Source organism: Sus scrofa, chromosome 5 (genome assembly GCF_000003025.6).
Source record: "Sus scrofa isolate TJ Tabasco breed Duroc chromosome 5, Sscrofa11.1, whole genome shotgun sequence".
NCBI lineage: Eukaryota > Metazoa > Chordata > Mammalia > Artiodactyla > Suidae > Sus > Sus scrofa.
The window spans coordinates 9,593,985-9,621,005 of record NC_010447.5 but is presented as its reverse complement, the minus strand read 5'-3'; the positions used below and the strand labels follow the sequence as shown (position 1 = coordinate 9,621,005).

The 27,021-nt window shown below is 56.8% G+C and overlaps 1 protein-coding gene across 17 annotated transcripts; it reads right to left on the bottom strand.

Moving 5' to 3' along the window:
* Positions 523 to 26,545, bottom strand: LOC100523244 (casein kinase I). Of its 17 annotated transcripts, none has more exons than XM_005655506.3 (12): positions 25,863 to 26,120; positions 22,310 to 22,397; positions 13,052 to 13,162; positions 12,769 to 12,917; positions 10,028 to 10,256; positions 9,226 to 9,396; positions 7,741 to 7,889; positions 4,461 to 4,521; positions 3,506 to 3,698; positions 3,269 to 3,408; positions 2,624 to 2,689; positions 523 to 1,760 (listed from the first exon to the last, which is right to left on the bottom strand). In XM_005655506.3, exons 2-11 carry the CDS (start codon positions 22,383 to 22,385, stop codon positions 2,673 to 2,675), a joined length of 1,296 nt encoding a protein of 431 aa, XP_005655563.1. In that variant the 5' UTR covers positions 22,386 to 22,397; positions 25,863 to 26,120; the 3' UTR covers positions 523 to 1,760; positions 2,624 to 2,672. The 17 variants fall into 17 exon arrangements, 10 of the variants coding, with proteins under 10 accessions (XP_005655563.1, XP_005655561.1, XP_005655562.1 ...); XM_005655504.3 differs by having other exon boundaries at positions 523 to 1,564; XM_005655505.3 differs by having other exon boundaries at positions 523 to 1,561.

Sequence of the window (27,021 nt, the reverse complement as noted above, 5' to 3'; positions counted from 1 at the left end):
GTAACACCTAACTCAGAATTACTGGGTGAGATAACTCCAGAAATGTGGACACCTTCCTGATCAGCGTGGTCCCGGGCTGTGGGCACAGCCCCTGGAACTTTGTTAGGATGCAGACTCTAGTCCATCCTTCTGAGGCAGAAGCTGCTTTTTTTTTTTTTTTTAAAGAAAGCTTCTTCTCTTTATTACCATTTTTTTCTTTTTCAGCCTCACCCGCTGCACATGAAGTTCCCAGGCCAGGGATCTTACCCAAAGCACAGCTGCAACCTACACCACAGCTCACGGCAACGCCAGATCCTTAACCCACCGAGCGAGGCCAGGGATCAAACTTGCATCCTCATGGATCCTAGTCAGGTTCGTTAACTGTTGAGCCATGAAGGGAACTCCCATATGCGGTTTTTAAGTACAGATTTAAAGTAGCCCTGAGAGGTACCAACCACCGCCCCAGTGTCCCCAGCCATATGTAGCCCCCAGGTCTGCTGGGGAGAAGCCCCCAGAGCAGAGGTGGACCAAGGACTGCTCATGTCACTTTATCCTTTTCTACTTTATTACTTCAAATTAACAACCACAATAAAGCTCAAAAAAGTCCAATATTTACACAGGAAAAAAGTACAAAATTCCCCCCAAAGTTCTTCAGTATTTTTTTTTCAGTTTTTTAAATTACAAAGTAATAAAAAGCTTTGCTCTTTAATTAAAAAAAAAGAAAGAGAAAAAAGGGGAAACAGAGGTAAATAAATTAGGAAATACACACAGGAAAAAAACAAAATAAAGAAAGAATGGGTGTTAACTAGGAGGGATGGATAAATCCAGTGCCCAGCCCTGACCCTGGGCTCCTCCTCCTCAGAGAGGCAGCACGCAGGGAGGGGAGGCCCCAGGAGAGTCAGAACCAGGGAATTCATCTATAACCCAAGAGCTAGAGGCTTTCTGGAAGCAGTCTCCACAGATTCTGCCCTAAGACCAGGCAAGGGGGACCACAGGCTGATGACAGTCAGGCTCGGTGGTGGCACGAAGCCTGTGCCCTTCTTGAGGGACATGAGGTCACTGCCCACCCCTATCCTTGTTAGCGGGGATAAGAACAGAGAGTCGGTCTGGCAGGTGGGTGGGACACCTGCCATCCTGGGAGATAACAGGTCAGAAACATACACACACGCCCACAGGGACTCTTGACCCTCCTCCTCAAGGTCCCCATGGAGAGGCCAAGGGACCCGAACGGTCAGGGAAGCACTGGAGAAGACCCAGCACAGAAAGTCAGTGACCATCATCTCAGGGGGTGGGGGCTGCACACACCTGTGGCCCCAAGGCTCACAAACACCCAGTGGGGACCTGCCTCTGGCCAACCAACCCATTCCCCCCAGCTCCTTGGGCCACCTTGCAAGGGCCCGTGAGGACCCGTGGCCTCTCCAGTGCAGAAACGTCCCCCTTCCAAGCCATGTCGGGCGTCGGCAGGGGTGGGGCCGTGGCGTCTGGCAGGTGTAGCCTGGTGTAGGGAGCGCTTGGCAGCCTCAAGGCTGTGGGCAGCGGGAAATGCGGAGGAAAAGGATCCTCTGTGCCGAGGGCAGCCCGTCTTCTTGCCATTGGCAAAAAAAAAAAAAAAAGAAAAAAGAAAAAAGAAAGAAATAAAAGGGAAGAAAAAAAAGAATCGAAACAATATCCATCGTCAGTTTTGTGCTGGGTTTTGTCTTTTTTTGTTCTTTTGAGTGGTTTTTCTTCCCCATCTTTTTGTTGTTGGTTTTTTTTTTTTAAAAGAAAATACAGTGAAGACACTAGAAAAGGGGAGAGAGAAGACAGATCAGGTGCACATCTGCCTGAACCACCCACCCACCAGCCACCTTCAGCGTCTGTCTTCCTGCCCCTGAGGCTCTGAGCTGGTCCCTCCATTTTCACAGAAGAGACAGAGACTCCTCCTCTTGTGGGTAAGCAGCCACCCCCAGCCACACATCTGCCCACCCTGCCATGGACAGACTGGCTCCCGGGCCTGAGGTCTGCCAAAGGTAAACCGATTTAGGTCCCAGCGCTAACTGTGGACAAATTTCCGCGAAGCAGATCATACCCAGGATGTCCTAGTGCGAGTCAAGCTCGTGAACTGCAAGCTACTGCCAGCCTCAGATATACTCCCCAGGGAGTTCAGACCCACCTCGCGCCACCAGCCCCTCGCCCCACCCCAACATCCCCAGCCACTTCCCTTCCCAAAGGGGGGGGGGCAGAGGGCAGAGCTGCTGTACCTGCCTCAAGGCCAAATGTAGCCACAAGTCCCACTGAGGCTCACACTGGCCAGACGGCCCCTCCTGGGCTTGAGGAGGCCACCAGGGGCCTCTCTGAGAGCAGATCAGCTCCTAAGCACAGGGCCCTGTTCTAAGGACTTTGCATGAACAAAGCTTTTAACAGCCCAGAGACAGAGACACGGCTAAAGCCCTGGGGAAGGTCGGCCTGTGGGCCCCCAGGCTCAGTGCCTGCTACCAACTTGCTAGAATAGTTACGACAAAGCGGGGATGGAGGACTGGCCCCATGGCAAAGAGAGGGGTTTCCAGCAGAAATCAGCTGGTATGGGCCAGGCCTGGGCAGAGGACACACACTGGGCTCCTCTTGGGGCCACACGTGCTTCTAGACACAGCAGACATCCACTCACCTAAGCAAATACTGGTCCGATGGTGGCTCCTCCTCACTTCCCGAGGTGGTCAAATGGCACGCTTGTCTATGAGGAGGGAGGCAGAAAGGGGGGACGGGGTGAGCTGCTGGCAACAGCATGTCGACAAGTCCCTGCCCACGCCCACCAAGCCCCTGGAGTCAAAGGCAGGGGTGTGTATCTCAAGGACCCAGGGTGTTCCTGCTTTGTAGGCAAGAACACTGCCCCGAGAGGCAACACAGCTGCTCAAGGCCACACATGAGTTGAACGTGTGACCTGTCCTGCCGAGGCGCCTCGGGTGCAGGCAGGAAGCCCAGGGCAGGTCTCTGGCCCACCGCTGTCGGATCCTTCCCTGGGCAACCCCAGATCTGCCTTCTCGACTTTCCTGGTCCAAATGTGACCCTAGCAGGGCCACCACACATGCTCTGCCCGTCACTCCATCTGTGCTGACAGGGACCATGAGCCCCTCCTCCATGAGCTCCCTGCTGCCCACCCAGGCCAGGCTTGGGCAGTCACTCCTCAGAAGATGCAATGAGGCCACGCTGAATCAGTGGAGGCGAGAGAGCAGGACCCCTGATTCCGTGCTGGGGCGGGGGGGGGTCTCTGGCTCAGCCGAGGCACAGCAAGGCTGGAGTGAGGGCGGCTCACCTGTGAGGCTGAAATCCGGGAGACCTCTTGCCGCCCAGTGAGGTCGGAGGACGAGACATTGGCAGGTGCGCCCCTGTGCAGCCTCATGCTCACCTTCCTCTCTCTGTCCACCCGGGAGATCGCTCTGGGAGAAGTATTGCCTGGAGGGTGAGGCGGGGGGAGCGGCCCTCAGTGTCCAGGGCCGGGCAGCCCCACCCCTCGGCTCCCCCCGCCCTGCCTGGGTGCCCGCTCGCTCACCAGCTTGCTGGAGGCGGGAGGCGGGGGTGGAAGCCACGGGCTCGGCAGCACTGCGGAGCCGGTTGGCGGTGGCCCCCGTGGGTGGGCCAGGGGGCAGGGCTCGAGTTGCGGACCCTCGGAGCTGCCCCATTCTCTCCTCGCGTTCGTGTTCTCGCCGCTCCCGGTCCACGTCCTCGGGGTTCCGGGCTGCACCCTGTGGGCGTGAGAGGAGACCTGGTCAGCCCTGCCAGGGCAGGGAGCTCCGGGACCCAGCAGTCCCCTGGGGGCAGAGCAGGGGGAGGGAGGCCAGGTGGGCATCTCGGGGAAGTAGCATCTCAGAAACCCTCTGGTCCAAACTCCTCCCCACAAAGCAGGAAGCCCAAGACCTGGAGATGACCCACAATCACACCGCAGAGAAACAAAGCCACACAACTGCCTGGAAGGAGAGAGCTGGACCTGAGAGGTGGAGGGAGGTCACTGTGCCCTGGTCCCATGGGGCTGGAGTCAGAGCTGGGAGGGCCAACACCTCAGGACGACCAAGGGCACTCCTTGACCTTCCCAACCTGGGTTCCCCTCTGGGTTTCCAGACACAGCAGAGGAGGTGTTCAGAGCCCCAGAGAGTTACGAGGCTAGCTGAAGGCAGGGCCAGGACTCCAACCAGGGCCCCCAGTCCCTAACCAGGGATCTTTTCAAAGGGCCGGACCTGGCAATAGCTCTGGCAATAGCTCTGGCAGGTGCTGGGGGAGGTCACAACCAAGAGGCCCGGGGGACCCACGCAGACACTGCCTGACCTGGGATGGGAGCTGGAAAAGGAATGGGCTAGATGCCCCATGAAGAGAGAGGCCCAGCAGGCAGGCTGGGACAGAAGGGAGCCATGGGCCCCTGCCCTCCAGCCACTGCCACCCCCAGCACAGGAGGAAAGAAGAAAGGCCCAGAAAGAGGAGCACGGCTTGGGAGCAGCGCCTTGCCGCATTACCTAGTTGGTCCTGGGGTCGTCCACAGGGAAGGGCGGGGGGCTGGCATGAGGGGGGCCGCATCTGTGGAGGAGAGAGCTGCGGGCTGAGTTGGGGAACTGCTCAGGGGCCATGGAGTACAGGCTCCTGCAACCCTGTCTCTCCCAGGGAACTGGTCAAGAAGCCCTATCATCCCTGGGTGATGAGGTGGGCGTGGCCCTCAACTTTAAGCAACTCTAGTAGGTAGTGGCCGGGGATCAGAATGATCCCTGAATCCTAGTGCGGAACCGAGGCCCAGAGAGGCCTCATGACCCTCCTGGGGCCACAGAGCTGTTCTGAGCTGATCTCTGTATCTCGGGAGGACTCAGCAGACTTCAGGGGCGCACTTCCCAGCCCTCCCCCAACAAGCCTGGCCAGGCAGGCGTGGAAGCACCAGGGCACCATCTCCTGACCTCCAGCCTTCAACCAGGGCCCCCACCCAGTTAGACGGGCACAGAGAGCAATTCAGCCGGAAGCACAGCAACACCTGGAAGTAAGAGCTGCAGCACCCACTCGTCACATGTCCCGGGGGCACATCAACTCGCAAGGCAGCTATGCGCTCACTCCACAGTTGGGGAACTGAGGCTGAGCGAAGCCAGGGTATTCACACAGAGGCGCACAGCACAGAGGCTGAAGCTGAGCGGAGGGCTGGAGCCCCTGCCCCTTGTGACCAGAGCAGGATCGGCTGACCCAGCCCTGTGGCAGGAGGGGAGCTACTCTCCCTGTTTCCACCCCACCCAAGCGACGCCTCAGGAAATGCACACTAGGGAGGTCTCTTGGCTTTTATTTGCCCACAAGAAAGTACAGGTCAATGTCAAAGTCACACAGGCATCCACCCACGTCGTGCAGACTCCTGTCCTTAGCTGTGTTGAGTTTCCACCTGGCCAGCTAGTTGGACCTTGGAAGACACTGGCCCTGCATCCTGAGAGCAGCATCCCAGCCTCCGGGATCCAGGGATTCCAGGGCCCTGATACCCAACCATATGGGGTGGGCACTTCAAAGAGGCAAGTTCTCAGTCAAGGGCAGGATTCTTCCCACGGGAGTCTGCAGCCCACAGTGCCCAGCGGAGTGTCCAGCCTGCTGGTAGGTGCTGGCGTAGGCTTCCTGCAGGGGTGTGGGGGTTGATGTGGGAGGGGCTTGGCCTTGAGATGAGTGTGGTAGGTCCCCAGTGCGTGCCTGCAGATGTTTCCGTCGCAGGCAGCTGGAGGCTCCATGGTGAGCTCACCGGCGTGGTGATGGGGTCAAAGGTGCCCAATTATCCAGTCCGATGGCCCTCAAGCCAGAGATCAATCAGTGCAGGACAAGGCTGCTGGCACCTCTGCTCAGCTTCTGACCCCAGGGCCTGCCTCCAAGAGAACCCCAGGCAGGGGTCGGGGTGCCAGCAATGGGTGGAGAGGGAGCTCCTAGCCTGGCTTGAGGTGGGATCTTGTCGGCTTTATGGTCCCATGAGAGGCTCTCTGAGGAGCCGTCTGGAGTGGCAGGTCCCGCAGCCTCTCTGTGATGAGGGATGTGCTCACAACCGCCTTGCTGGGTATTCATTAGAGCCACTAGGCAGCCACCTGTGGCTCCTGAACTCTGAATGTGGCAAAGGCAACTGCAGAAGTATGTTTCCAGCTTTAATTCACTTAGCCAGCCACAAGAAGCCAGTGGCTACCCTATGGGAGGTGACAGGCCTGGATAACGCAGACCCCTCTGCTGGAGCTGTGCCAAGAAGAAGGGCCAAACCCAGCCGAGAACCAGACACAGGAACACCTCTCTACATAAATGAGTGAGTGCCCAGCGCCCTGAGCAGTGCCCAGGGGCAAGAAGAGCTGGCCCCAGGCCCTCGGCTGTGCTCTCAGCCCAAAGGTCTGGGGTGAAAGGCACCCCACGGTCACCCCTGGGTCCTTTGGCCATGAACTCCCATCCTCTGCCCAACCTCTGCCCCACTCCTTAGGGAACAGTACCAGGCCACTGTCTGAGAACCAGAAAGAGAAGGAGACCAAGGCCAGTGCAATCCCAGCGTCTTGGAGAACAAGGCCTCGGTCCTGAGCAGCTGGCGGCGTGGGCTGAAGGTGCCCGCCGTGAAAAGAGAGGCACACGACGATGAACTGCAGTACGGGGGGGGCGGGCATTTAATGAGTTCGGGTTCAAGACAGAGGCCGCTGACAGGGTCAGGCTGAGGCTGCATCTGGTACCCGTTCTCGGCAGGCCCTCCAGGGCAGGGAACATCATCTCTCCTTCAGGCTCTGTTCATCAGGCAGCCGATTTGTCCCCAGGAATCTCGCAGCAGGACCTTCTCTGCCACACCCTCTCCACTGTGCCCCCACCATGCCAAGGGACGTCTCCTCGGGCCTGGCCCCGATAGGCTCGGGCACACTTGCTGATGTCAGAATTGGGGCCCAGGAGTCCAGACCACAGGCCAGTAGTTTGGGGGAGGCAACTTCTCCACCTCCTCCATGGGCCTATCTGCGGGAAACTGGGTGCCCAGGGGCGCCGGGCACCTGGAAGGGACAGAGAGAGCACAGCAGAGGCTCAGCCTCTGTGCTCGCCCGGCCAAGCGGTCAGTCTTGGAGAGGTCAGGTCTTGGAGGGTCCTTACCAGTATGTGGGTGGGTACGTGGGCCCGGCACAGGGACAGGGGCGGGGGCAGGGCAGTGCAATAGCTTCGCTGTCACGGGGCTGAGCCTGGCTCGAGGAAGCCCCCTTTTCCAGAAGAGATGCGAAACAAGACACAGGATTTCACACATTCCTGAGCTCCAGGCCCAGCCAACCAACACTACTCCCCACCCCACCACCCCCACTCTTAAGAGAGAGAGATGAAAGAGGCGCCTAGCAAGACCCAGGGGCCCATGACCAAGAAGAAAGAGAGCACAATGAAGGGGTCCAGGCTGGCCAAGGGGGCCCGAGTGAAGGCCGCCACCTGGGACGTGCAGAAGAGCAAGAGCAGGACAGTGTAGGCCATGATCAAGACCGCGGGGGGGCCGGCCAGCGCCATCCAGGCACCCCCCCTCCAGGACCCTAGGAGGGAGGGCAGGCCCAGACAAGCCCTCTTGGGTCTGGTGGGAGGAGGCATCCCACAGGGGCCTCGCTGACCACGGTGGCACGTGTCATCAGCATGGGTGAGGCTGGAGTGGGGGGAGCACGCGGGCCCCGGGACCCCAGTGAGGTCACTTGCGCTGTCCGGCTCATAGCTCCCGTCTTCCGGGAGCCCCGCCCGCCACCAGGTCACGTTCGCCTTCCCAGTCCAGTCCCCCAAGCCCTCCTTGGCCTCCAGGTGACTCACGAATTTGAGCATGTTCCAGTCGAAGACGTAGTCATAGGAGAAGCCCTGCCGGTGGAAGAGGTTGCGGAAGAGCTGGCGCAGGTAGGAGTAGTCAGGCTTGTCATCGAACCGCAGTGAACGGCAGAAGTTGAGGTATGTTGAGAACTCAGCTGGGGTGGGGGGTGACAGAAGGGGCCACATGAGGCCCATGCTCCCAGGGCCCTCAACAGCCAGCGCCCAACAACCCGCCCCTGTCCTTATGATAGAAAATCTCTATATGGGTCTCTGCCCCTGGGCTCCTAAAGCCTGTATAATCTCCGGAGTGGAAAGAGCACTGGGAGTAGCTTTTGTTCTAAGGGGGAGACTCAGGGTGGGCTCCTGGAGGGGGCTGGTTGCCAGGATTGGAACTTCCAGCCCCCACCCCTACCCATTTCCCTAGAGAAGGGAGAGGGGCTGGAAATGGAATTACTGACCGCTTATGCTGACATGATGGAGCCTCCACAAACATCCCAATAGTAAGGGTTTGGAGAGCCCCTCGGTTGCTGAACACATTCACATCAGGAGAGTGACACCCCAACTCCACAGGGAGAGGAGCTTCCTCATCCCATGTGTCTTTTCAACTGGCTGTTCATTTCTGTCTTTTTTTTTCTTTTGCTTTTTGCTTTTTAGGGAATGGCACATGGAGGTTCCCAGGCTAGGGGTCAAATCGGAGCTACAGCTGCTGGCCTACACCACAGCCTCAGCAACGCAGGATGCGAGCCGCGTCTGCGACCTACACCACAGCTCACATCGGATCCTTAACCCACTGAGAGAGGCCAGGGATCGAACCCGCAACCTCATGATTCCTAGTCAGATTCACTTCCACTGTGTCACAATAGGAACTCCCTCATCTGTGTCCTTCCTCACGTCTTAAAAAAAAAAAAAAAAAAAATTTATTACTCGATGAATTTATTACATTTATAGTGGTACAATGATCTCACATCCTTTTATAAGCTGGGAAATGTAGTATTTCCCCAAGTTCTGTGAGCCAAATTAACGCAATCCGAGGAGGGAGTCATGGGAACCTCGGATTTACAGCCCATCGATCAGAAGCCCAGGTGGCAAGCTTGACTTGCGACTGCCCTCAAAGGTGGCGGGAAGAGCCTCGTGGGACCGAGCCCTCAACCTCTGGGATGCGACACTACCTCCAGGTGGACAGTGTCAGAACTGAGTCAAACTGCAGGACACCCAGCCGGTGTCACAGAGAACTGCTTGGTGAGGGGGAAACAACCCCGACCTTTGGTGACAGCAAGTGTCAGAAGTGCTCCGTGGGAGCAGCAGAGGAGACTCCCAGGAAGTGGGAGTGCGGTGGGCAGGAGTGAGGGTGGGGGGCCTGGGCAGCTCCCAGCCAGGGCCCCCAGCCGGGCCCGAACAGCAGCAGGGCCTGCGCTGGATGTTCTGGGGCCGGCAGTGGCAGCGGGAGGAGCCCCATGGGCACCACGCCCCCAGCCCATGCCGGCTACTCACAGGGGTAGCCTTTGCAGAGGACCTCGATGGGCGTCGACATCTTCTTCTCGCTGATGCGCTCATACTTCTGGCGCTTGGTGGCCGCCTTGAGGCCCTGCCAGGGCAGGGAGCCCAGGTTGAAGTACATGAGCACGTAACCCAGACTCTCCAGGTCATCTCGACGGCTTTGCTCTGCAGAGTCAAGGACAAGGTGAGGGGGCAGGGTCCACTCAGGCTTCTGGGGGCCAGGACTCCCTTTCCCAGGACATGCTCCTCGACTGAGGGGAACAACCCATCCTGGCACCCAGCAGCATCGCCCCCCCGGGTCACGTGCTGGCTTGCTGCAGCCCCACAGCAATCAGGCAATGGCACTGCCCTCTTCTACGGAGAAGAGGCCTGAGGCGGAGGTTTTTCAGCTCAATCTAGGCCTAATTTTTCCAGCTCAGGCACTTATTCATTCATTCATTCATTCATGCACCCCAGTGCCTCCTTGCCTGCCCTGCCCTGCAGATAAGACACAAGCAGAGGCATCAGACAGGCTGGGGGTCAGATCTGACTTTGGCGCCTGCTAAGCTGTACGACCTTAAGCATCGTGTGTCTCACTGTGAGCCTGTTTCCCACCCTGGAAACACGGGGCAGCACCCTTGCCCTCCAAGCTGCTGCGGGGATGAGGAAAGACAGAAGATGCTCACACCCTGCAGCTCTTCTTGTGAAAGAGGAGGGCTGTCTTCGTGGCAGCGGGGAATAAAGCCAGGCCACAGAGAGCCAGGGCCCTGGCTGGGTGCCTGTGGGTGCCCTCTGCTCCCGGGCAGGGCGCACTCACCGATGCCCAGGTGGGTGTTGATGGAGGCGTAGCGGGCCGTGCCGGTCAAGTTCTTGTTTTCCCGGTAGGGGATGTGCTGGTGGGTGCGGGCGTCCCGGTACTTCTTGGCCAGCCCGAAGTCGATGATGTACACCAGGTTGCCCTTCTTCCCCAGCCCCATGAGGAAGTTGTCGGGTTTGACGTCCCGGTGGATGAAGTTCTTGGAGTGGATGTACTCGATGCGGCTGATCTGGGGGAGGGGAAAGCGAGTCACTCAGCAAGTGTTCCTGGGGGGGCTTCCCCAGGCGCTCAGGGCCAGGCCCTGGGCTGAGGCTGCAGAGATGGAAAACACATCCGTGGTCCCGGCCGTGGGCAGGGGAGAAAGACCAGCCTGCAACAGTGTACGATAACTTCGAGGGGCAGGTCAGGGAAGGCTTCCTGGAGGAAGTGAAGGTAAAGAGAAACTCACTCCAAAGGAAGAGTTCTCCAAGTTTGCTATGACAGAGGTAAAGAAAGCAAGGCAGGACATTTTTTCTTTTTCTTTCCATGGCCGCACCCGCAGCACACGGAAGTTCCTGGGCTAGGGGTCAAATAGGAGCTGCAGATGAGGCCTAGGCCACAGCCATGGAAATGCCAGATTCTTAACCCAGGGAGGCCAGGGATTGAACCCGCATCCTCAGAGACAATGTCGGGTCCTTAAACCCACTGACTGAACCAAAGTGGGAACTCCGAAGGTAGGAAATTTAACGGCAAGATCTAGAAACGAAGCCCATAAAGGCACGTGAGCCTCACCTGCCTGGCTCCACACTCTGAGGACATGAAACGTCCCCAAGGGAACCAGAGAAGCATTTTGCAGGTTGTTCAGATCACGAGACTGGGGGTCAAGGAGCACCAGTGAAGCATAAACTTGGCAGCGGGGACAGAGATGGAGCCCGCAGGCAGGATGTGTCCCTGGCTTCCAGAGGACACTGAGGTCAGGCAGACACACAGGCCCTGTCTTCCTTCAAATGCTGTGTTAACGACTTAAATTAAAACGTGTGCACAGACTGTGTCCTCTGGCAGGCTAGTCCCCTCCCTGAGCGTCACGCTCCTGAGTATTTCCCAAACCTTTTCTGAGTCTCTTCCCATGAGCCTCACGTCCTTCTCTGCACACACACATTTAGCCTAAAACTAAAGGATGTCCTGGAGCTCCCGTCGTGGCTCAGCGGTTAATGAATCCAACTAGGAACCATGAGGTTGTGGGTTCGATGTCTGGCCTTGCTCAGTGGGTTAAGGATCTGGCGTTGCGTGAGCTACAGTGTAGGGTGCAGACGCACGCGGCTCGGATCTTGCGTTGCTGTGGCTCTGGCGTAGGCTGGTGGCTATAGCTCCGATACAACCCCTAGCCAGGGAACCTCCATATGCTGCAGGAGCGATCCAAGAAATGGCAAAAAGACAAAAAAAAAAAAAAAAAAAGGATGTCTGAAGACCTCCTGCAGGGCAGCCACAGACACAGACCCCTATACAACGAGATCTCCATGGACCATTCCATGGCTGAAATTCTATGGTTTTAAACATTTTCTAATTTTTTCTTATTTATTTATTTATTTATTTTTGGTCTTTTTGCCTTTTCCAGGGCCACACCAGCGGCATGTGGAGGTCCCAGGCTAGGGGTCTAATCAAAGCTGTAGCCACCGGCTTACACCAGAGCCACAGCAACATGGGATCCGAGTCGTGTCTGCAACCTACACCACAGCTCACGGCAATGCCAGATTCTTAACCCACTGAGCAAGGCCAGGGATTGAACCTGCAACCTCATTGTTGCTAGTCGGATTCGCCAACCACTGTGCCACGATGGGAACTCCTTAAACATTTTTTTAAAGTTTCCTTCCCTTGAATTTATAAAGTGCTTGAGGATCTAAGGACTGCTCTCCATGGGCACCTGCTCTGGTCCAGGCCCTGCATGGCGCCCCTGTGACTCCAAAACAATCCGGCAAAGGGGAGATGCTCCTGGGGCAACTCAGCAGCTCACCTACAGTCACCACACAGGGACAGCACCCAGGCCTGCGTGACACAGGCTTTATAGGCATAGGAGGGCAGAGTCCCAGGACTTTCCTGGGTGCCCGACCCAGCAGGTCTAGAGTTAGAACTAAAGGGGAGTTTCCATTGTGGCTCAGCAGTTACGAACCCAACTAGTATCCATGAGGATGTGGGTTTGACCCCTGGCCTCACTCAGTGGCTTAAGGATCCAGTGTTGCTGTGATATGTGGTGTAGGCTGCAGCTGCAGCTCGGATCCTGCACTGTTGTGGCTGTGCCTGAGGCCAGCAGCTATAGCTCCAATTTGACTCCTAGCCTGGGAACTTCCATATGCTGCAGGTGCAGCCCTAAAAAAGAAAAAAAAAAGAAGGCGGCGAGTCCCCATCGTGGCGCAGCGGAACGAAAACTAGAAAGGACAGGATCCCTCAGAAGCATACTTGAGGAGACCTCAGATAGGCTGTTGTACCCTACAGCCAAAAAAAAAAAAAAAAAAAAAAAAAAAGAAGAAGAAGAACTAGGAATCTGCATTTTAACCCCTCTGGCCCCCCCCATGGCTGACGGTCAAGGTCCCCTGATCCTGGTCTATGAACCAAGCCTGTCCTACATCCCTGTCACTCCCTCCTGTTCCAGCATCTTCCAGGTAGGTACCCAGCGCCCAGTGGCGTAACGGGAACAAGGAGGTTGGAAGGGAATCCGGGAGCCTACAGGGCCCACAGTCCCCGGCCTGGGGGGGTGGGGGACTCACCATCTGGTCCGCCAGGAGCAGCACCGTCTTGAGGCTAAACTTTCGGGAGCAGAAGTTGAAGAGGTCCTCGAGGCTGGGCCCCAGCAACTCCATGACCATCACGTTGTAGTCACCCTCGGCCCCGCACCACTTGATGGACGGGATTCCCACTGCAGAACACATGCGAGGTTGTCAGGGGTGGTCACTTCCCACCCCAACCAGCGCCAGGGCCCCTCCTGTGTGCATGGGGACACAGCTCCTCAGGCTCCCCGCCCCCACCCCCCAGGTCCCCTCTGGCCCTCACCTCCCCCCTGCATCATCTTGTAGAACTTGCTCTCGATGTGCAGCTGGGGGTGCTTTGTCTTCACACACTCGAGCTTGATAGCAACTTCTTCACCAGAGGCAATGTTGGCACCTGCCAGGGGCAATGGACCAGGGTCACGAGACCAGGACCAACTCAGTGCTGGGAAAGGTGTCAGAGGGCCCAGCTCTGTATCCAAGAAGGGAACCATGAGGACCGTGGAGCATACAGCAGATTCCCGACCCAGCTTGGGAGGGAGGGAGGGGAGAGCCAGAGCTGCAGCACGTGCCAGGGGAAGGTGAGGACTACAGACTGTTCAGAGAACTGGTGGCTGGGGCAGCAGGAAGGCCGGATTCGAAAGGGGTTGGGGTTGGGGTGGGGGGGCTGAAAAGTTCACAGTAAAGGGAGCTTTATCCTGGAGAGTGGGAGCCCATGAGGACTCCCAAGCCAGGCCAAGACACGTCTCCTTCTAAGGCTAGCACCTCCAATCAGGGGACAAGACGGGGCTATGCCACAAACGTTCTTGGAACACCTGGCCAGGCATCTGAGAAGACACCACGGCTCACAGCATGCATCACAAGCCCTAAGTTGGGCAAAAGATCATACGTGGCAGGGGACAAACCAGGGTGTAAGTTTGCTCAACCACTTTATTTTTGTTTTTGGCTGCGTGTGGAAGTTCCTGGGCCAGGGACTGAACTGTGTCACAGCAGCAACCCCAGCCACTGCAGTGACAACACAGGACCCTTAACCCGCTGAGCCACATGGGATCTCCAGCTCAACCACTGTGGAAACTGGGTTGGTGTTTATCTGGTAAAGCTAACATTCACAAACCCTTGACCAAGCCAGTCTGCTCCCAAGTGTATGTCCTTCAGAAACATGAGCACCAGGAGGACAAGAATCTGCACAGAACGATGGCCACGGGGCGGCGCGGGTGTCCCGAGGACCGGCCCTGGCAGTGGAAGGGCACAGACGTGGCTGCAGAAGCAGGAAGCGGCACCGCTCTGGGAGCCAGAAGGTGGAGACAACCCTACTGTTGACTCCCCAACAGAGGCACGGGCAGCCGCGGCCCGTCCCTGCAGGCGAGTGTTACTCAGCCCTAAAAGGCATCGGGGCACCGACACACACAGCGACGGCGATGAACCCTGCACCACTGTGCTCAGTGACGAGCCACACACAAAGGGCCACGCACTGTATGATTCCATTCTATGAAATGTCTGACACAAAGTAGGCTGGTGCTTGCCAGGGGCAGGGGAGGCGGAAATAGGACGTGCCTGCTTCTGAGGTACAGGGTCTTCTTCTGGGTGAAGAGAATGGTTTGGAACGAGATAGGCGTGGCGGTCGCACAAGACCCGGACGGCTGTACTAAATTGTGTACTTTTTAAATGGTTAATTTTATATTGTACGAATTTCACCTCAATTTAAGAGAAAAAAAGAGGAAGGAAGAGATAGGATGATGCAAACACAGATCTATTTCTCTCAATTTCAAAACACACACGACTGAAAAAGATAGTTTAGGGATGTAAACACACATCCCTAACCAAAACTCTAACAAAAGACAAAACCCTCTGACAAAAGAGACTAACTGAAAACGCCAGGCAGCGGTTACTTCTGTGTGGGGAGGCAGAGGATGGGGCAGGGTGGCATACCAGGGGCCTTCCAGGGGACAGGCACGTCCTCCGCCCCCTGGGTGGTGGAGAGGGTGCCTTATGTCAGGCACATGTTTTATGTTCTTTTTATCTACTCAACATTTAATAACCATAATTTAAAAAACAATGCAGAAGGGAACACTGTCTTTTAATTTGGGGGTAGGCAAGGCTTTTTAACCCTGACTTAAGATCCAGAAGCCGGAGTTCCCATCGTGGCGCAGTGATTAACAAATCCGACTAGGAACCATGAGGTTGCCAGTTCGATCCCTGCCCTTGCTCAGTGGGTTAACGATCCGGAGTTGCCGTGAGCTGTGGTGTAGATTGCAGACACGGCTCGGATCCTGCGTTGCTGTGGCTCTGGTGTAGGCTGGCAGGTACAGCTCCGATTAGACCCCTAGCCTGGGAACCTCCATATGCCACGGAAGCAGCCCAAGAAATAGCAAAAAGACAAAAAAAAAAATTAAATAAAAATCCAGAAGCCATTCGAGAAAAATATGGCTCAGAGTTCCTGTTGTGGCTCAGTGCATTAAGGACCCGACACTGCCTCTGTGAGGATGCAGGTTCGATCCCTGGCCTCGCTCCGTGGGTTAAGGATCCAGCATTGCCTTAAGCAGTGGTGTAGGTCACAGATGAGGCTCAGATTTGGTGTTGCCATGGCTGTGGCACAGGCTGCAGCTGCAGCCTTAAAAAGGAAAAAAAAACTGGCTCCCTCCTCTCCAATAAAGGAATCCCTGGCAAAAACATCAGGAACAACGTCCTAAGAAATAGTACATACTCATAACTCTGATCAATGACAAAGAGCTGGTATCATTGATGAACAATGAGTTCCTATAATGAGTAGGAAAAAGACCAATGACTCCATAGGAAACAGGGTGAAGGAGTGAGACAGACACTTCACAGAGAAATAAGTCATCAGTATAAAAATCGCTCACTCAGCCAAAGACAAATACATGGTATTGCTTATGTGTACAATCTAAGAAAACGATACATACAAATGAACTTATTTATAAAGCAGAAACACACTCAGACATAGAAAACAAATGTGTGGTTACCAAAGGGAAAAGGGGAGGTGCGGGGTAAATTAGAGGAGTGTGGGATTAACATATACACACTGCCACACGGAAAAGGTCCCAGCCAGTTCTCTGCCATAGAGCACAGCGAACTATACTAAGTACGTTGTGATGACCTATATTGGAAAGAATCTGAAAAAGAATATATACATGTATAACTGAATCACTCTGCTGTACCCCTAAACGAATACAACATTGTAAATCAACTGTACTTCATTTAAAAAAACTGCATTACATTAAATTTTTTAAAAACAAATAAAAATGGCTTACTCACAGGAAAAGATGCCCCACCTCCTTGGACGAGAAATGCAAGTTAATATGCTCCTGTAAGACCACTTCCACCTAAGCCGGCACACACTGTCTGTGGGCAGGGCTGTGGGCAGTGGGCATTCCTTCCTCGCAGTCCCAGTATGAGCTGGGAAAGCCCAGCTGCAGGGCCACCTGGCTCCCTCCAGCTTCCACTTTGCGGAGTCTACGCAACACCCTCACACAACACCCTCACAGTGCAAAACAAGGCCTGGCCGAAGCCATCCGCTGTAGGCTGTTTGCAAGGGCAAAAGCTTGGCAACGACCCAAACATCCCGCAGTGGGGATGGGTTAAATAAAGAATGGCCCATCCATGGAACCCAACACAATGGAGAAAGAATGAGGAAGCTCTCTCTGTGCAGAAGTGGAAAGATCTCAAAGATACAGGAAGTGAAAAAGCCAAGTACAGAACAGTATGTATTCTACACTCTCCCTCCGCTGTGACAAAAAAAAAAAAGGTGGGGAAACAATATGTATCTGTGTTTGGTTGTATCTACATAAAGCAACACTGAAACGCAACACGAGACACCAGTAAAGGCTGGGGAGCACCCGATCTGGGCGGGATGCAGGCAGGGGAGGAGAGTACTTTGATACCATGTTACCTGGTACCGTTTTTTTTTCAACATCTGTGTTAAGATATAATTCACATTAGAGCTCATGTGATTTCCTTAAGTGTACAATTCAGTGGTATTTTTGGTATATTTACAAGGTCATGCAACCGATAGAATTTTAGAACATTTTTCACCATCCCCCAAAATATCTTAGTAGTCACTCCCTATGTCCCCCCAACCCTCCGGCTCTATTCAGCTACTAGGCCACTTTCTATCTCTGTGGATGTACCTGCTCTGGACATTTCATATAAACAGAATCACACAGTGTGTAATCTGTGACCAAATTCTTTCACTTGGTGTGTTTTGGTGTTTGGTTTTGTATGTTTTCATTTCTGAACCACATAAAATTGAAATTAAATACACTGGGCTCCCACTGTGGCACAATGGGATCAGCGGTGTCTCTGCAGTGCCTGGACGCAGGTTTGATCCCTGGCCCGGCACAGTGGGTTAAAGATCTGGCATTGCCACAGCTGTAACATAGGTAGCAGCTGCAGTTTGGATTCAATTCCTGGCCCAGGAACTTCTATATGCCACGAGTGTAGCCAGAAAAGAAAAAAAAAAAAAAAAAAAGGATCCAGCGTTGTGACCTACCCTGCAAGCTCAGATTGATACCTGGCCTGAGAAATCCATATGCTGTGGGACACCAAAGAAAGAAAGAAAATTGAAAAAAAAAGCAGATTCCTAAATCCCACAGCAATGGGAGAGAAAGTGTTTTGGAAACTGTAAAGTGCTTTTAACATATCAGCACTCATCACTGGGGAGAGCCTGGCATGTTTCTGGGGGACAGTGAGGATGTGGCGGGGGAGGAGGGTGGGGGTGGCCAGCCATGCAGTGGGAGCAAAGGCTGCAAGAGCTCCTGCTGTGTGAGCGGGACTGTGCCAGACAGCAGTCACAGCAAAGGCCCTACAGGAGTGGGGTGTGGTCAGCTCCGGGTGGTGTGGTGCAGCTGGAGCTCAAGGTGGCTGAAGAAGCCAGCGGAAGAGGTGAGCCAGGGAGAGACGGGAAGGGTCTCAAATGCCAAGCTAAGGTCCTGGCCATCAGTCAGCCTGAGGCTCTGGGGCCAGGCATCAATGCCTTACTACAGGCCCTGCTGACGTGTGGGGCCGTCCTGTGTCCTGCAGGGTGTTCACCAGCATCCCTGGCTCTACGCACCAGCTGCTGCAGGACCCCTCCCAGCCTTGCTAAATGTTCCCTGTGGGACAAAATCTGGCCCCCCTCCCTTGAGACCCACTCATAGATTAGAGAGGACTTGAGGTGGGGGAGGGAGAGCAGGAAGGAGGCTGCAGCAATTGTCTGGACAACGTGGCTCAGCCCAGGCAGGCGGAAGAGGCCGAAGGGCCTCTGGCACTTAGGATTCGGCAGGTGCGCAGGGAGGAGAGGTGCCGGGAAGGCCCATCCCAGAGACGGGCAGCCGGAGGGTGGAAGGAGCCCTTTGTCCCCTCAATCTCTGACCCCACCCGCCAAGTACTAGCATCTGTATCTCTATTTGACACACGTGGCAACTGAGACACCAAAGGTCAAGGGCCAAATGCCACCTGACTGCCCCGAGAAGGGACCTAAACTGCAGGATAGAGGCTTCTGACCCCCACGGGCTGCTGGAAAGCCGCCCAGCGGCCCATGGGTCTCACCATGCGACCAGACGCCTTCACTACATCTGAACTCTACCAGGAAGCCACCAGTCTTTCCTCTGACCTCCCTTAATTCTCCCAACTACTGACCTGAGGCTCAGAGAGGTTAAGTAATTGACCCGAGGTCACAGAGAACTGGTTGGGGCAGAGCCAGGATCTGAACCTTCGTCTCTAGAGCCCCTGCTTTGGTCTCCTGCAATTTCCTAACATCTCATTCATTACGTCAACACACACACTGAGCCTCGGGCCAGCTGAGGCAGCCCTGCCCTGAAGGACTTCCTTCTCTGCGAACCAAGGATAACTCCGACTAAGGAAAGGTGCCGGCAGAGGCAGGAGAAGTAGCCTGTCAGTTAGAGCAGCCCTGTGGGAGGATGAGTCAAGTCTGGAACACAAACTTGGACTCAGAGAAGGGCCTGGATCTGGCCAGCCCAAGAGGGCCTAGGATCTTGGCAAGTTCTACGTGAGGAGGGGGATACCCGGCCGCCCGTGGGGCTCATGATGACACTCACACAGTGCAGTCAAGGGCCTGGCTGGACTGAAGGTGGGGACGAAGTACCCCCACAATCACCTGCTGGGGAGCACTGTTCCTGCCCCATTTAGAACTGAAGGTCTTAGAGGTCTCCAGAGTTCCCAAGGGCACACAGACAGTGGCTGGTAGAGCAGGTGGCAAAGGATCGGCCGCCTCTGGACCCCATGCAGCCACGCTGAGGCACTGACAGAGCTGGCCCTGCTCTCCTGGCTGGCCCCTTATGATGCTGAGGGGCCAGGGAGGACGGAGCAGAAGAAGAGCATCCACCAACATGCTCGGCCTCAGTCGATCCTGGAAAGCAGGGCCTGGAGGCCACGCCCAGCCCCACCTGCAGAGGCCATCTGGAGCTAGGCCCTGGCCCTGGCACTTGCGACAAGAATGTGGCCAGAGCTTTGAACAAAGGGAGTCAGCAAGGCCAGCTGGGGAGGCCCTACAACCACTACTGTCCCCACACCAGCAAGAGGGGCCCAGGAAGCTGGCAGGACACGGCATCAGGCCCGAGAGGCCCGTGCAACCCAGCGAAGGCTGAACAGTCAGGGGAGAACCAGCCCAGGAGGACCCAGCTCCTCTGACAGGAACAAATCCCAACCAAGAGCACCACTGCTGGCCGAGCAGGTACAGGTCCCACATGCCGTGAGCCCGTCACGTCTTACCACCAGGAAGGCCTCACCACATCTGACAGATGTTTACAGATGAGGTCATGACTTGCTCAAAGGTACACAGTGAGGAAAAGAAGCGTTAGCACTCAGACCTTGGTCAAATTTACTCCAAAGCCTGTATGAAGAGAAGTCTGGACCTAGGTGTGTGTGTGTGTGTGTGTGTGTGTGTGTGTGTGTGTGTGTGTGTGTGTAGAAGTCTGGACCTAGGTGTGTGTGTGTGTGTGTGTGTGTAGAAGTCTGGACCTAGGTGTGTGTGTGTGTGTGTGTGTGTGTGTGTGTGTGTGTGTGTAGAAGTCTGGACCTAGGTGTGTGTGTGTGTGTGTGTGTGTAGAAGTCTGGACCTAGGTGTGTGTGTGTGTGTGTGTGTGTGTGTGTGTGTGTAGAAGTCTGGACCTAGGTGTGTGTGGGTGTGTGTGTGTGTAGAAGTCTGGACCTAGGTGTGTGTGTGTGTGTGTGTGTGTGTGTGTGTGTGTGTAGAAGTCTGGACCTAGGTGTGTGTGTGTGTGTGTGTGTGTGTAGAAGTCTGGACCTAGGTGTGTGTGTGTGTGTGTGTGTGTGTGTGTGTGTGTGTGTGTGTGTGTGTGTGTTAGGCTGCACCCGTGGGATATGGAGGTTCCCAGGCTAGGGGTCTAAGCAAAGCTACAGCTACGGCCTATACCACAGCCTCAGCAACGCTAGACCCGAGCTGCGTCTGCGACCTACACCACAGGTTGTGCCGACACCAGACCCTTTAACCCACTGAGCGAGGCTAGGGATCGAACCCGCAACCTCATGGTTCCTAGTCGGATTCGTTTCCACTGCGCCATGATGGGAACTCCCTGGACCTAGTTTTTAAAACGAACTAGATGACTACTGGATAAACAGGAAGTGTTGTCTCCAGGGAGGTCCCACCACAAGGGCGAGGGACCCTGGCTTTCTAAATGACGACTTTGGGTTGCCCCTCCACCTCTGGGCCTGTTTCCCTTCTGCGAAGAGAAGGCCTGGGACTGGGTGCTGTCCAGGAGCAGGTATGCATCTGCCAAAAGCTGCCAGTGGCTCCAGGCTTCTGAGCCCAAAGCCTCCATGAAAAGAGTCCTTTATACCCACCCCCAATTTCATGAACAGCAAAGAGATGGGTACCCCCTTCACAAGTGAGAATGCTGAGGCTCAGAAAGACAAAGTGACTTATCCCAGGTCAAAGAGCACATGACGAGTAGACCGGGGACCCGAACTTGCCCTGCCTGATACCCCAGCCTTCTCCCCCGCCCTAAGTGAGGCCACTGCACACGTCTCGCCGAATCAGCCCCCACTTCCTCACAAATTCACCTGCGAGGCCTCCACGGAACACCCGAGTGCCGGGTGCTGGGCACGGGGTCTGAGGATGAACACAACCTGGCACCTGCCTCTCCCGGAGGAGCGGGAGTCACAGAGCAAAGCTTTCCGACAGCTGCAGCCTGTCCCGTGCCTTCCCTGGTTCTCAGCTCGGCAGTGTTTACAGAGGAGAGTGAGCCACCAGGTGCCTGACAATGACCTGCACGTCGCAGCGGACAAGATGCTTTCCCACGTGCCATTTCACTTGGGCGGCATGACAGCCCTCCGTCCGCCGGGCATCAGCCTCACAAACCTCAGGGACGGCGCACAGCCAGGGCTAGCGTCTGCCTCCCCGGCCCGCGCTCTCTCACTCTTGCGGGGGCCTGCGGGGAAAGCAGCCTCCTCTGGTTTGGGAAGCCTCAGGTGGTGGACCTGACCGTGCTGCACCTGCCTCCGGATGTGTGAAGTGGGGCCAGCTTGGCACCATCTCTAAAAGCTGTTGTGAGGGAGACCACACTCAAACAGGGCCGGCCCAGGGCGGCACTGCCCAGAAAATGTGTGTGTACCTGGCCCCTCTGATGGGCAAGGGGTGGCTCACTGAGAAGTGGACTTCCTACCCTAAGAGGGTAGGGACCCAGACCACCAGGTAGAAGAAACGTCTGGAGTTCTGTGTCAGTGAGCATGTCACACTGCCTTGTCAGTCTCCACTGCTCAGCACCCAACGGACCTACTCTTCACTTCCCAGGAGGGAAACAGAGGCAGATGCTTCCGAGGGCACAGGGACAGGAGTGGGGATAAAGCTGAGGAGCTGGCCTCTCCAACGCACGATTACCAACGCAACCTCTCCCCTGCGGACCAACAACTGCCAAGGAAGGGCCATGCCTCCCAACTGCCCCCAGGGCAGCTGAGACAGTGGCCTGCTCTCAGGGGGAGGACAGGGTTGAGATGTCAGTCATTTGTTTCAAATGACAACATGAGAGCAAGCGCAAGACTTTCAACAGGAAGCACATCCGGGGAGAGAGATCCTAAAAGCTATGACACCCCCGCCCTGAGGTTAGGGGGAGCCTGCGTCATTCCCAAGCCTCCCTGGGCTGGATTCCAGGAGGCCGGACCGCAGAGCGGGGGCCTAGCTGGGAGCAAGTAGCAGCCCAGGCCTCTTCTGTCCACCAGCATCCTTCCCTCAGGAGACAAGAGACGGGGGTGCTGACCCAGCCCGGGCCTTCCCACGCCCAGCTGCAGACCCAGGCCAACTGCAGCTAGAAACCAGTTAAAAATGCCCTCCCCTGCCCAGCCTGCAGGTGGGGACCCCACCCTGCCCTGACTGAGGAGCCCCTGGGCCTGCCTCACCCTCAGCCTATTACTTCCCCCCACCACCTGGGATGGCTCTGAGACAAAATGACCAAAACATGCCACAAGAGCCATGTTCTGGCTTCAGAGCGTGAAATCTTGGCATCTCTCCTTCTAGTCCCGAGGGCTGTCCCAGGGGCTCCCGAAGCACTGAGCCAGAGCCAGGAACACTCACCCAGGTAGATATCTCCAAAGGATCCGCTCCCGATCTTCCGGCCCAGGCGGTACTTGTTCCCCACACGAAGCTCCATGGTTCACTCCTGCTGCAGGAAGCAGAAACACTGGGTCAGGGAGGAAGGGAGCTGGGAAGGGGGCCCAGCCCCTGGACCCACCCCTCCCCCACCAAAGGCCAGGCAAAGCCACCAAAAATTTGGGAAACCACCATTCTCCCTCCCTCATCTGGGACGGGGTTTAGCCTCGTTTTGCCTGAGGGCAACCAGGTGTCAGGTAGCCCCACAGGCTCCACAGGTGGGAAATAGCTGAGGCAGGCTTAGAACAGGTGTTGGTGGTATAGCCAGACACCAGACAGAAGGGGATTGGAGACAAGGCCCGAGGCTGGGGAGGAAAGAGTGAAGGGAACATCTCCTCGGGGGACACTCATGTGCAGACCCTCCAATAGGAGCCTCTCAGGGGCAGGGCAGTCACAGTGGACCAAGACCCTGGAAGGGAAATCAAGGACAAAGGGAAGGCTGGGGAGGGGACGCCCGAGCTGGTCATCCTGGGGAGCTGCCCTGGCAACCGACAGCAAAGTCCAACCTTCAGGGACAGGAGGACAGGTTATGGAGGGTCCCCAAAGGAGTGCCTGAGCCTCATTAGGACTCAGAAATGAATGACAGGGTTGTCCCCGTGTTCCCATCCCCACCCCAGGCTTCTAGCACCAAGACTGGAAACCAGGTCTCCAGTCTGGCTGGTCTTCTCAGAGGTCAGACCTGGCCCGGCGGCAGAGTGCCCTGCAAGACGTCTCCTCCCAACTCAGGGGAAAGGCAAGGAAGGGGCCCAGAACCGGCGCATGGGCAGAGGCCTTCCTGTCCCCTCCCTGTGTCGCCTCACGACACCAAGAACCTCAGGCAGAACTGCGTGGATCTCTTCGGAAGAAAGGCTTCCTTCAAGACTAGGTGGGTCTCCTAGGGGAGCCCTGCAGAGCGCTGAGGGGACCAGAGCCAGGTTTTGAGCTGCCAGCTTCTGTGGGGGTGGGGGGTGGGGGGTGGGAGGAGGGCTGGGGAGCACTTTCTGCCTTCCTGGACCCCACCGTGGGTGTTCAAGCTCATGGGCCATCTGGGTTCACCCTCTGCTCTGGCCTAGGGCAAAGTTCTGGGCACTCTGAGGTTCTGGCCAGCACAGGGGGGAATTCAAAGGCCAGGAGGTGGTTTCCGCTCTGGGGGGCAGGGCAGGTCAACCTCCGCAGTAAGGAGAGGGATGCGGGGTCCCCGAGGTCTCAGTGTCTAGGGCCGGTACAGAAAACCATCAGAGGGGCTGCCCTCAGCAGTCAGAGAACTCTGGCCCAGGGAGGCCACCTGCCCCCAGTCCCCCAGCAGCCAGTTAGTGGTGGTTGCCTCACCTAGGACCCAGACCGGGTCCCTGCTGTCCTCCCACCCTCTCAAACAGGACTTATTTCACGCCAGGGCCAAGAGGCCAAGCAGGAAGGCGCAGAAGCAGCTGTGAGTGGCACACAGGCTCTGTCCCTTCCCCGTGCCAAGTACTACCCCCAAGGCCAGACCCACCTGGGAGGGAAGGTGGGCAAGATCTCCTCCACAGATGGTCAGGCTGGAACACCCCCCCCCCCCCCCGACACAGCCCCTGGCAGAGCAAGGAGCCAGCCAGCACCAGCACCTAGTTCCCAGGGAGCTGCCAGCAGCCCTTCACCAGCGGTCACAAGGAAGGAACCTCCACCCCGTGCCAGCCAAACGCCGGGCTCTCCACCGAGGGCCTCTGCCCACACGCCTGGCTGGCCCCAGCTGAGGCGCCACGGCTGCCAGAAGAACACACTCCACATTCGCAGGAAACTCACAAGCCACACACCCCACATACACTCGGGCCCCAAGGCAAGCGCCAAAGGAAGAAAGAAATGCAGACACGCAGACACACACTGAGCCCTGCTGAGGTTGGGGGGGGGAGTGTGTACACACACAAACATCCCCGAGTCCTGTTTTCCGCCAACGCCGCCAATTCCGAGACCACACATGGCAGCGGGGAAAGCCGCAGGTTAGGAAAGGAACATAAATATACCCGCATCCTATATTACATAAATACCCACGCCGGGTTATATAAATACCCATGCCCTCCGTCTGGGTGTCTTACATAAATACACTGCACATGACCCCCCAGCCCCTCCCCACTCACCGGGCTGCCGGCAAGGCTGCCGGCAGAGCCGCCGACAAGGGAGGGTGCAAACCGTCAGCCTTGTGGGCAACCGCCACTGCTCCGTGCTAGCCACCCAGACCCGCCAGCACCCGTCCTACACCGGGGAGGGGGGGCCCAGGGCCCAAGGACAGCCTAGACTGTCCCGGCACCGGCCCCCTAAAAGCCTCCCAGAGGAAAGGAGAGAGGATTGATTGAGTCAGGAATGGGAGAGGCTTTCCAGTTCTTTGCTCCTTCTTTAGGTTTTTTTGGGGGTGGAGGGCAGCATTGGAATAAATGAAATGAAGAAAAAAAAAAAAAAAAAAGGTGAAGATGAAGATTCCGGAGTTTCAACTGGTTAAAAAAATTAGACAAACTACCAAGCAGAACGGCACAAGGGCAGTTTTCTTGCTTCCTGCCCACCCTTGACCATGGACCATTAAAATAAAAATTGGAGAGACACCCCAGACACCAAGGCAAAGGAGCCCCAAACACAGGCATTTATGGGGTGCACCTCAGACACTCGGGATCCCCTTCCCCTGTCCCCAAATCCTTCTCCCTGAAGGCTGATCCGAGAAGAAAATAGGCAAGAAAACTAAGGGGAAAGTTGGGGAGGGGGCTCACCCCGCTTGGAGTTTGGGTGCAAAGAGGAGCTTGGGAATCCTCTCTCTGAAGACACCCAGGCACAAACAGAGTTTTCTGTTGCACAGAGACTTGCAAAACATGGATTTCTCACGCGCAGAAACCGGAGAATCTGAGCTGATAAATAACCCCCACCCCTTTCTTTCTCTCCACAATGGAAAAGAGAATCGGTGGCTGGGTGACCACACACCCCATCACCCTAGGGCCCCCAAGCGCCCCCATCCATCGTGCGGGAGCAGCCCTCCTGACCCCTAGGTCTGGAGCACCCGACCCAGGAGCGAAGGGGTGGGGGACGCTGCTGATAGTCTGGTGGAGCCTGCTGAAGCCCAGGGTCTGGTCGGGGATCCCGAATCAACAGTATCGGGTGTCCCCAGCACCCTCGTCCAGGAGCCCCTCCCTCAGCGTCCCCAAATCTCAGCCCGGGGTGGCCACCTCGGGTGGCTGGGGCCTTGAAGGGTCCAGCTGGGGGAGGGGGAGGCGGGCTGGACTGGCGGGGGCGGGGGGCTCTCCCGGGCAAGCCTGCAAAATAATAGTCACCCTCCTCCTTCTCCTCCTCGTCCCCAGCCGCGCCTTTGTCCTCGCCGGGCCGAGCGGGCGGCGCCCGGGCTGCCCCCCCATACCCGAGTGCGAACGCGCGTGTGTCCGCCCTCCCTTCCCCTCCCTCTCGCGCAAAAACAAAGAGGCGGAGGGAGTCCGGTTTCCCCCCAGGTTTGCGCCCCTCCGCGGGCCCGAGGACCCCCAATATTTACCCCGCCGGGAAGGCGCCGGTGCCGGGCCGCTGCTCGGGGGCTGCCGCGGGCGGGGGCGACCCGCCGGGGCGGATGCCGGAGGATTCGCAGAGCCGCCCGGCGCGCCAGCCTCTCCCGGCCCAGCTACCGCCGCCGCTGCCGCCGCCGCGCACCGCTCTGCTCGGCCCCGGCCGGGCTCAGGCTCTAGGTTCTCAACGCCGCCGCCACCGCCTCCCTCCTCCGGGCCCTCCTGCCCGCCCCCGCCGCCGGCTCGCGCGCTCCCGCCCGGCGCGCGCCCGCCGGTTCCCATTGAGCCCCGGGCCCGCCCGGTGATGTCATCCCCGGCCCGCCGCCGCCCCGGAGGATTTAAAGGGCCCGAGCCCTCCGCTCCCGGGGACGCTGGGGCGGGGGCGGGGTGGGGGGTGTCTGTAGCCAGGAAACACGCCCTCCACCCCCAGGCTGGCGAGGAGCTCCTTGCAGGAAGGGAGTCTTACGTGTGGGTCCTGAGAGCACACACAGACACTAGCACCCTGAGCCAATGGGGGTACAGGTGGAAAAGCCTGGGTGGGGGTGGGGAGGAGGAGGGCATACAGAAAGCTGGGGTCTTCTAGACTCAGAGCCTCCTCTTCCCTCGGCCAGGTTCTCTTTCCTCTCACCTCCTTGCAGTGGGCCCCTCGGAAGGCGGGTGTTTTTGTGGGTTCCTGCAAAAGGAAAATGTTTAGTGAGTTAGGGGCTCCGAGTGCTGCAGAGCACACAGGCCAGTTTGATTCAGGGGCCAACGATTTAACAGGACAGGACGGCAGGAGGTGGAGGGACATTGACAAAAGGCCCAGACAGGCAGCTGGAGCTGTGCTGTGCTATCCCCCTACCGAAAAATCAAAGCCAAAGACCCTTCCCTTCTCCTCCTCCAGTAGCTCAAACTGTGATGGGCACAGAGCTGACCTCAATCCCAGTCCTCTTTAATGAGGGACCCCACACACTGCTATGGGACCAACACTTGAATCAAGGTCCCAAGTGGGTACACTTTTAGCCAAGTCCCCTCCCAGCTCGGGGCTTGGGCTTCCTAATCTGCAAATCGAGAAAGAGCACCAGTCCCTCTCCTGGTCACCAAGAATTAATTAAGGCTTTCTACTGGCTTCCAAAGCATAGTTATTAAGGCGATGACATTTACACTGGACCA